The sequence below is a fragment of the Akebia trifoliata genome, chromosome 8 (genome assembly GCF_017979445.1).
Source record: "Akebia trifoliata isolate Shusen 1 chromosome 8, ASM1797944v1, whole genome shotgun sequence".
In the NCBI taxonomy this organism is placed as follows: Eukaryota; Viridiplantae; Streptophyta; class Magnoliopsida; order Ranunculales; family Lardizabalaceae; genus Akebia; species Akebia trifoliata.
In genome coordinates, this window is record NC_141382.1 from 437,017 (window position 1) to 447,740 (window position 10,724).

General features: G+C 33.1%; 1 protein-coding gene across 1 annotated transcript; it reads left to right on the top strand.

Moving 5' to 3' along the window:
• Positions 1-3,077: 3,077 nt before the first annotated feature.
• On the top strand, positions 3,078-8,247 carry RBL1 (RHOMBOID-like 1). Its single transcript, XM_086451988.1, has 6 exons — positions 3,078-3,635; positions 4,844-5,007; positions 5,826-5,989; positions 6,102-6,361; positions 7,391-7,517; positions 7,912-8,247. Exons 1-6 carry the CDS (start codon positions 3,325-3,327, stop codon positions 8,032-8,034), a joined length of 1,149 nt encoding a protein of 382 aa, XP_086308114.1. The 5' UTR covers positions 3,078-3,324; the 3' UTR covers positions 8,035-8,247.
• The last annotated feature ends 2,477 nt before the right edge of the window (positions 8,248-10,724 follow it).

Here is a 10,724-nt window from a genome sequence, read left to right on the forward strand (position 1 = left end):
AAGATAGATCCAACAAACCCACCTTCTTGTTGTCTATAATTTACCACACTTCAACCTTACTCCTCCCTAACAAAAACAAAAAAAAGTCAATTTTGCGATTTCATTTTTATAAGCATTCATACAATTATTTTTTAAAGTTAGGTAAATGTTTTAGTCGACAAAATGGGTTTGGACATATTTTTTTTAAAAGTCTATTTTGCTTGCGTTGCATTTTGATTTTTCATTTTTTTTTTAGAACAATGATTTTCTGACGCCCCCCTCTAACGCACACTCCAGTGTGGCATGTGTTAGAATCATAAATTCTTTTTCTCAGGATACACAACTGCACATATTTATGAAGATATACAGTTGTGTATCTCGAGAGAAAGAATTTATGATTCTAACACATGCCACACCTGAGTGTGCGTTAGAGGGGGGTGTAAGAAAATCAAGACTCTTTTTATAATCAATCAAAGCTAAGAAGCAAACAAAATTGCTGTCAATTGCAGCCCACCCCCCCAATCAAATAAAAAAGCATAATCCATGTTAAAAATTATTGAGCCGTTTGGTAATCATTATAATAATGGATTATTATTAATGTCGTATTGTATGTGGGGTACGTTACAAGATATGTATCACACCTAACCCCAATTTAAGGAGTTGTTCAAGAAGAATAGAGGTATTTCTTCTTTTGAGTTCTCACTATATATATAGAGGTATTTCTTCTTTTGAGTTCTCACTATATATATATATATATATATATATATATATATATATATATATATATATATATATATATATTTTTTTTTTTTTTTTTTTTTTTTTTTTTTTTTCTAACTCATTTTTCTAGGTAAGGGTTGTCAATGGATCAGATCAGATCCGAAATAGGATTAAGGATTTGAGATCCGATAAAAATCTGATTTGATAATCTATTAGATCTGTTTTATATTTTGTATATCAATTTGAATTTGATCCCATCTGGACTTGATTTGATATTTATTGGGTTGGATTTGGATCCTAATATTGAGTTTCCAACAAAAAATACTTCTATTACAATTATTTTTAACATAACCAATTTTGGTAAACCAACTCAATCCTACCATGACAAATACCAAACAACCCCTAAATGTGGTGTTCTTTATTTAATCTCATTAAATATGGCCAAGAAATGATGAAGTCTTTAATATAGAATTTTCTGTAAACAAATGGATCTAGAAGAATTAAATTATGACTCCTCCTGTACAAGACTATAAGGTTTGCTACCAAACCTATTCTAAAAAGGGTAATTTAGATATACCCCTCCATAGTTTTGTGAATATTTGAGATGCCCCCATATGTTAAAAAAGTTGACAAACCCCGTGAAAAGAAATCTTCCATCAAAGACTGATAAAATGACCTAAATGCCTTCATCTTCAAAATTTTGTTAGAATATTTTTTGGAAAACCTTTGCCTTCAACCTTAGACTTGGTAACACGATTGTCATTTGCTCTTCACATATTATGATTAATTATTTAATTTTCTCTATTACTTCCTCTTCTAAACCAATGAGTAGGGTATAAATAAACTTCTTATCTAAAATACTTGGTCAAGTACAACAAAGGTGGCAAACAATGGATTTTTTGGGACATTATTTTGTAAAATAAAATAATTAAGGATTACTAAATACGTCAGTATTTTATCATAAAGATTAAAGTTGAAGTCAATTTAAGAGATTTTATAGATCCTAACTTCAAGGGTGTTGGCTCAATGGTAAAACTAGTGATAGGGCTTTACTTCCTTTGGTCTATGTTCAAAACTTGATGGTGGTCTCTAGATTTATCCTGTTGTACATTGGGAAACTTTTGTAAGGTTATGGTGTGCAACTTAGAAATATTCCCCTCTCCTACTTTTTAGTGAATATTTGAGATCTCGTCTTCAACCTCTAACCCAAATTCTTTGATTTTCTCCCAAAAATCCATTTTTTTTCTCTCAAAATCCATCATCCTTCAAGTTTTTAGCTTGTTCACCTAATTTTCAATACATTGACTTCCATCTTTAAAAAAAAAACTTCTTTTTTCTACCAAAAACTTTGTGACTTTCTACTTCCTCGAAAATCCAATCTTATTCGTTATGTATGAATGTTAAAATAGATAGATCTTAAAGTTAAAAAGGAGGATGAATTTATTTTCTTACAATTCATAGATGATTGGTTTTGGCAATAAAAATAAGTGAGCTGCTATTGGCACCCCAACTTTACTTATTACACCCTTATTAAAAATAAAAAATAAAATAAATAAATGATTGGGAATAAGTAAAGGTTGGGGTGCCATTAGAAGCTCTCTTGATGCATCGTTTGGTTCAGATTATCGACTTAATTTTTTTCATAGTCAGAAATAAAAAATATGAAGAATAAAAAACAGTTCTAAGACCTCTTCTCCTGATTCTCACCAACTATCCACCAATATAATATTGGAATACATCATGCAATAATAATAATATAAAAATATGAATCATCATAATTCTTTGGGTAATCTTAACATGTCCCTTGAACATATAATTCACTTAACAAACACATAGAAAATGACTTAAATGCCCTATTTTTCAATCTTTTTCCAAAAATAAAATTTTCTCCCAAAATCTATTGTATTCAATCTCTGGGACAAATGTTTCTCTCATTTTCAATCTCAACATGTGCAATTAGGTACTTTTTTTTCCCCACAAGATCAATATTAAGAAACAATGTTTGCCAAATGAGATTTTAGATTCTGAAAATCATTTTCTCTAATTTGATTTTGATAATCCATAATTAAATTGAGAATCGGATTCTCCAATATGAGCCAAACGCCCCTAACTCCGTAAGGTCAAGAGTATGTCATCAGTTTGAAAACACAAGGAGTATCTCAAATATTCAACAAAGAATGGAGGGACCATGTCTAAATTAATCTAAAAATGATAATTTTGGGTCAAAAAGTAATTTGAGAATAATTACCGTCATATGATTACAGCCGACGCGAAGTAGGTAAACCACTCGCTTTCGAAGTTCGAACAAATTAAAAATAAAAATCTTTCCTTTTTTGACTTTTTCTGCCCTCTTTTCGTATCCCAATTCCGCTAAATCTAGCGGCATTTTCCCCAAAATAAACTCCTCTCTATAGTTAGCGAAGAAACTTGCATCCCTTCTGTTACCTTTCCAAATAAATTTCGTCTCCAGTTTTCTGCTCAAGCCGTGCCCTAATCTCTGATTATTTTTCCTCTTCAAGAAGATCTATTTTGGCTCTTAACATTTTATTTTTTATTTTATTTTATTTTATAGACTTTCTCGGCTAAAAATTTGATTGATTTATTGATCTTTGAGATCCGTTCGAGATGGGGAACGATACTCCCTCGGACATTGAGAATAAGATTCATCCAAGGAGAGGTGACAATGTAATTCACCCAGTATCGATAGATACACCACCTGAACCGAATTCGGTTTTGTTTCAAGAATTTCGCCCTTTTCGATCATGGTTTCCATGGTTGATACCTTTGTTCGTGGTTGTAAATGTTGCTTTGTTTGCTATCACCATGTACGTTAACAATTGCCCTAAGAATTCATTTTCTTGTATTGCTGGGTTTCTTGGGAGGTTTTCGTTTCAGCCATTTAAGGAGAATCCTCTTCTAGGGCCGTCTTCGATGACGTGAGTTCTTATTACTTGCCTTCTTTTTCTTAAAAGATGGTGATTATTGTGCAATTTATATGAAAATAATGAATTATGTTCTTTATTTATTTGATTTATATTTTCCACTTCTGAATATAGTTCAATCTGAAATGAGTAGGAGGCTTATTTATGTCTCGATGAACCCTTATTCATGAAATTACATTGTGTTTAATTGAAGGTTTTGGGTTCTAGAAAGATCATGATGTTGAAATTTGAACATTTGGAGGAAATAGTGCCTGCTTGTAGAGAGGAATTGTTGGGTTGGGAGAGGTTTTTGTAGATGAGAAATTGATGGTCTCTTTCTTATAATGATTCCTTAGTTGAATGAAGAAAAAAGCCCTCTTTGAAGTTCTAAAGGAAATCATATTCCTTTAAAATCTGTAGGTGATGGGCACTATTGCTATCCAGTGCGCACTTCTATGCGTTTGTGTGGTTCTATTGGTTCTGTAGTAGTTGTTTAAAATCTAAAGAAACTCAAGACATGGTTTGGTTCGATCATAAGTGATTAGTGCCTGAAAAAGTTTATTGGGGAGCTTCAATATTTTTGGTAGGAACATGTATATTCTACATAGTGGAATTGTTTCTTATGAGGAAGAATGATGGAATTTCCCTCCAAAGAGAGTGTCTCTATTTTTCACCTCTATCATCACCAAAGCCTTATCCCAATATTTGTGGTTGACTAAATGAATCTTGCTATTCGAAGTCTTCTTTCATATATATGTTCTCACTTTCCCATTCTAAAGTCTCTTTTGGCCTTCCTCTAACCTTTTACCTGTGTGTTTCTTAGCATTGGGGTTGTTATCAGTCTTTTATTCACTTGACCAAACCATCTCAATCAACTTTCTCACTTATCACATAGTGGGGATGTTCTTACATTTCATGATTGCATTTATTTCCACTTTTATCTTTCCTAGTATTTCTTCTCATCTATCTCAACACCCACATTTTTATTCTTGATTGTGCAACATTTAGAAACATTTCTTCCAAAAATCTTGCTTTGGTTTGCATGCTAAGTTTGAATTTGACAATAGAGAATATTGAAAAGCTGTTTCAGAACTACTAATGCTGAAGTTTTTTCCATTAATAACTGAATTGCAAACTATGAATATGTTTTTCCATGCCTTAGTTAATAATTTCTATAGAAAGGGATTGTATTAAAGTTACTTTTATATGTTGTATTCCTCCAGGCTAGATAAAATGGGAGCTCTAGAAGTGACTAAAGTGGTTCATAGACATCAGGGATGGCGCCTTATCACTTGCATTTGGTTACATGCTGGGGTTTTCCATGTACTTGCCAATATGTTGAGTCTCTTATTCATTGGAATCCGGCTTGAGCAAGAATTTGGGTTTGGTATGTACCTGAGTTGAATCAAATCAAAACTTGGTGAAGTATTCAACTTTGATTCTGTTTTGATTTAAAAAAAATTAAAAGCTCATAGGTTAAATTCAAGTTTAAAGCATGCCATGTTATGAAATTATACTTGTTTGTTTGCTGCTTATAGGTATAGTGATTTGACATTCATTTAATGTTTTTGAGTTATGTGAACTAAATGTAGTGAATATTGATAAATGGAATGTTATCGATTAGATTTTGTACATCATTCATTTGTTCCTCATCATGTTATTTTAGTTATTTATGGTAAGCTTTTTTGATTGCTCAAGTCTTTCATATGTCACTATGCTTTTTCCACTCTTGTGTTGTAACTACTTAAAAAAATTGTAAACCTTGATTGGTTTGTTTTCATAGACAATCAGGGCTCTTGTCAACTTCAATTTCCTAGGGTTCAGTTTCAAGTTTATGAAACTTATGTAACAAGAGCACTCCCTTTTCTAGGAATTTACAAGTTGGATACTGTGTTGTACCCACATATTGGACACATGATACACTTTTAAGAAAAAAAATCCCCTTAATATAGTATCTGTCACCTGAACTAAAGTACTCCACACACACGCACGCTTCATATCCATATCGAACATTAGCACTTGTACCATATAGGAAACATACTTTTTGAGTCTATGAGGATGTTTAAAGATTGTCTCATTATTTTGGTCAAGTAACTTTAAAATTTTGGATTATTCACTTATTTAACTGCATTGTCTTGTCTGTAAAGTTTTTTCCTCTGAAATTTAGTTTGAAGTTCTTAACTTATTTCTGCTATCCGCTTGTAGTGCGAATTGGGCTGCTATATGTGATCTCTGGCTTTGGTGGGAGTTTGTTGTCTGCTCTTTTTATCCAATCAAATATTTCTGTTGGTGCTTCTGGTGCCCTATTTGGATTACTAGGAAGCATGCTTTCTGAACTCATCACAAATTGGACAATCTATGCAAATAAGGTAAATATATATATATATATTTGTAATGGAACTTGCTTTGGTAAAATTTGCTCTCTGTTGTCAATTATTCTTTGGGTCCAATTACCTGACAGTTCCAAATTTGAATTTTCAGTTCGCAGCATTATTGACTCTTGTGTTCATCATTGCAATCAATTTAGCAGTGGGGATCCTCCCACATGTAGACAACTTTGCACATATTGGAGGATTTGTTACAGGGTTTCTTCTTGGCTTTGTGTTTCTTATTCGTCCTCAGTTTGGATGGGTGAGCCAAAGAAGTGTTCCTCCTGCATATGCTACTACGTCAACCAGACCTAAACACAAGATGTATCAGTATGTATTATGGATCACCGCTCTCATCCTTCTAATAGTTGGGTAAGGCCCTGAAGTCTATTTTTCTCTTCTCAATCCACTTCTGTGACATGTTTTGCTTTGACTTAATTTAGGACATATTTGCCCCTAACTGTCCAACCCCCAGTGTGATATTGTCTCAGATCTGTTGTACTTGGTGATTGTTTGATAGCTGTAAGCTAAAACTTACTGTTGAGACTCTCGCCAACTCAACGAGCTAATTGTAGTTATCATATGGAAGAGAGATGCTTGACTTTCAATCAACAACATCCATATTGTCGCTCTTGGAGATGGTTTTTTATTGCAGCTATTTTTTATAAAGCTTCATTACTTTCTTGGTCGTCAACTAAGTGACTCCAAAGAAACCTCATCTCTATGGGCTAATTGCCTTGTGTCTGTTACCGGCCAAATTCAGTTTAACCTTCCCGCTTCCTGCATTGGAACAGATTGGAGAGAACAAATAAATATCAAACATGGGTGCCTGAAACTTTCCATGGCTAGGGAACGCATGAGAAGTTTACCGTTGTCTTCCTCTGTTCATTCTGCCCATCTGTCTGAAAAAATGAATTGCTAAATCTTTGAAGCCAGGCAATACATATGGGGATGTTTTCCTAGGCATTTTCAAGTGTTTCTATGCTATGGTTGCAACTTTATATTTGATTCCCTTCATCCCACCTTTTTGGTTTCAACTGGAATATCAGATCCTTTTGGGGAAATGTCATATCCGTTTTGGTTTCTATGCTATAATTTATTAGTAGTAGTAGTAGTAAAATGTCTGCTTGCTTTGTTGATGAAGTTCCTGGCTGTTGATTCCATGACCTGGGTTCAAAATCCACCTTCATCCACTTAACTACTAACCAGCTTGCAGTTGCATGTCGTATATATACACACAATTTGTCTAAAAACTGAAATATAGTTAATATATAACTTGAAGGGGGAGAAGAAAAAACATTGGTGATACCTTTATGTTTATATGTTATCTTTCATCTGAATTTTTTCTTATAAAAGAACTCATGGGTTTTCTCTGATCTAAAGCATGCCGACTTTTTACAGGTTTACTGTTGGCCTGGTTCTGCTTTTCCGAGGGTTTGATGCAAATGAACACTGTTCCTGGTGCCATTATTTGAGCTGCGTCCCTACTTCTAAATGGAGTTGCAAGACAGAACCCATGTCTTGTGAGGTAATTAAGCTGCCACTCTTGTTTCTCTTGTATTCCAATTTCAGAGGTTCACTCCTGGGTTGTCCTTGCATGAATAAGATTTGTCTACCATATGTATGGTAGACATGCAACTACGCAAGGAATTAGGATCCACTAGTCAATACGACCCATTAAGTAGATTTCCTTGGCTCAATTGAATCATTTCTAACATGTTCTAAATATTTATGAGATCAAGTGGTCTGTCTACTTTTGATCTGAATGCTTTTTGACATCGGATATCTCCTGCGAGGCCTCTGATTGTGTCTATATGTTATCACCAAGGCCAGGAAGGATATTGCCTTCTTGTCATGATGCAAGTATATATTGTGCAATATGCATGAACTTGATTTTCATGAAACTCAATCTACTGTTGCAGTCATCCCAGATGGTAAACAGCCTGACATTGACATGCCAAAATAATGGGAGAACCAACTCATATCCATATTCAAATGCGTCGGATTCCCAGATCAGGACGCTATGTTCTCAGCTTTGCAGTTGATGTGCACATTCATACAAAGGAAGATATTTGCTGGAATGAGCGACTTCAAGAACATGTAGGGGGTCCTCCCTGCTTCCTAGTGTTGCTGCTGTTTGCTTTATATATATATAGAACGCAAATGTGTGTGAAGCTTTACGATTTTAAGCGTGTACAAATTGCTATGTATGTCAGAGTGTTATTCTGTAGCCATTCAATATTTTTTTCTTTCTTTCTTCCCCTATGTCTCTAGTTGAAACTTCCACACATGGATTCATGAGGATCATCCGATCTTCTTGATCTTGGGGACACGAGTCACAGTATCATTTTCCGTTCTTGACATAAAATAGACCCCATGGTCGGGATTTTGCCCTCTCATGGGGGGCAACTAAGTGGAAATTTTTTTGTTGGGTAAACAAAAGAGGAAAAAATTGTGGGGGCAATAGCGATGGATTTTTTTATCCGCCTTTGTTATCTATCACAATAACTGATAAATCTTTGTAGGGTTTGAAAATTTAGATTTGCTCACACCCATGGTCTCAGATAGAAATGAGTGACATTGTTAACTGCTGATGCTCCGAGTTGATGTTCATGTCACACCTGTGATCAACCCTATATCTTATAAAGCTCATCTTCTATTTTCTTCTTCATTCTTTTTCTCCATTTTTATTGTTTTAGATAGATCAATGAGCAAGGATTAAAGATCGTCTTCTTCTCCATCTTTTTTTTTTTGTTCTTCTTGTTCTCTTTTAATTTAGATAGATCCTTCAACTTGATGTGGGACTGATGCATCTTCAAGTTCTTTTTTTATTTTTATTTTTTTTTCTTGCAATATTATTCTCAACCGCTTGATCGGGATCATTCTTAAATATATCTCAGCTTACATTACTCAATATATGTTTCAGGTTTGTTACTAATTTCTTAAATAAAAACACGTATCTCAATAAAATGGTTAATCTAAAAATTTCATCAGATTTAAGGGTATTTGTTGTTATTTTTTATTTGATTTAAAATCCAATGCCTATCTCAAGAAAATCACACGGTTCTTAATTCATGTAATATATCACGTAACTCATCGTGCATTTTGTTAAATGTGCAAAATTGCAGAGATTTTTCAATTGTTTTTTATGACATTTTAGCAATTATCATAGAGTATTAAGACATAATAGTCTTATAATAATGAAATGAAAAACTGAAAGTACCCATAATGTATTTTGTCAATAAATAAAAATACTTATAATTATTTAGAAAATTTCCCCTTTTTAAATCACATATTGATTTATAAAGAGATTCTATTGTCACATAGGTGGTGAGTTATAAGAAAAAAAAATGGTTTGTTAATAGAAACTCTTAATAAAATACATAACATACCAAATAATGATATAGCCACACCATTTAAGTACAAGGGTAGTTCTCTTTCATACAAACCATTTAATACAGCTCTCAACCACACACCATGGACCATAACTGCTGTTAAGAACCCGTATTTGTGAGGACTGGCGGGTTTTGAGTCAGTTTGTGTGTCTTTGGTTAGTCATCTCGATTAGGGGTGCAACTTAGTTCAAACCAAGTACCAAACCAAACTGATAGCTTTTGGGTGGTTTGGTTCAGTTTGGAATAAATTGCGATTTGGTTATGGATTATGAAAATGGAGAACCGATCAATTTGATTTGATTTTCCAATCAAGTTTGTATAGAACCGAATCGAACTCCTATGTAATAAATAAATATATATGTACATAATAATTATTATAAATTATTTTAGGAGTTAAGACATAGATTAGTGATTTTTTATGAATAAATTAATGAATTTTTATAGATAAATTAGTGATTGTTGTATGAAATTTTATATTTATTATATGTTTGTTTTTTCATTAAAAAATATTACTTACAATTCATAGAATACTGGCAATCCTTCGAACCAAACCAACTTTAGTTTAGTCTAGTTCCAATGGAATTTGGTTCGGTTCTGGTTCTTATTTAGTGGAACTAACCTATGTCGGTTTGATTCCAATTTGACTTCAAACCGAATCAAATCGAACCAAGTTACACCCCTAATCTCGACCATCTTTATTCATTCTTTTTTTTTATTATTAAAATTTACACTTATCAAAAAAAAAAAAGAAATTCATTTGCGGATCTTTATTAATATTTTTATTGGAGTGCAATGTAAAGGGCAATTTTTGTTTTTCTTTTAAATAAATTTTTTACCTATCCAAAAAGAAAAAAATAAAGGCTCCAAGCACATAACAATGGGTCTGGACTCTTGTCTGACTGGGTTTTTATTGGATCTCACTATAACGATCCAAATCCCATATGATAAGAATACAAGGGGTCCTGATCTGATATACAAAATATTGATAAACTTTACTAATATTTAAAACAAAATATATAATATAATTTACGTACTTCCTCGCATTTATCATATTGGGGCATTATCTAATCCGAACATGGTTGATCAAGAACTTATTCATTAGGTTACAAATTGGATTGGATTCTTATCGAAACTTAAATCCTCGTGAATTGTAATTTACAGGATTCGAGTCTAATCTGATCCGATTTAATAACCTTGGACAAAACGTGCAGATACCAGATAGTGGTGTAGAAGGGGAAAAAAATGTGAGGGGTGTAATTATCAAAAAAATACCCCAACCTACTATATAACAGAAAAGTTGGTGTGGCAATATAAGCTCTCCTATCTTATTAGTTAAATAT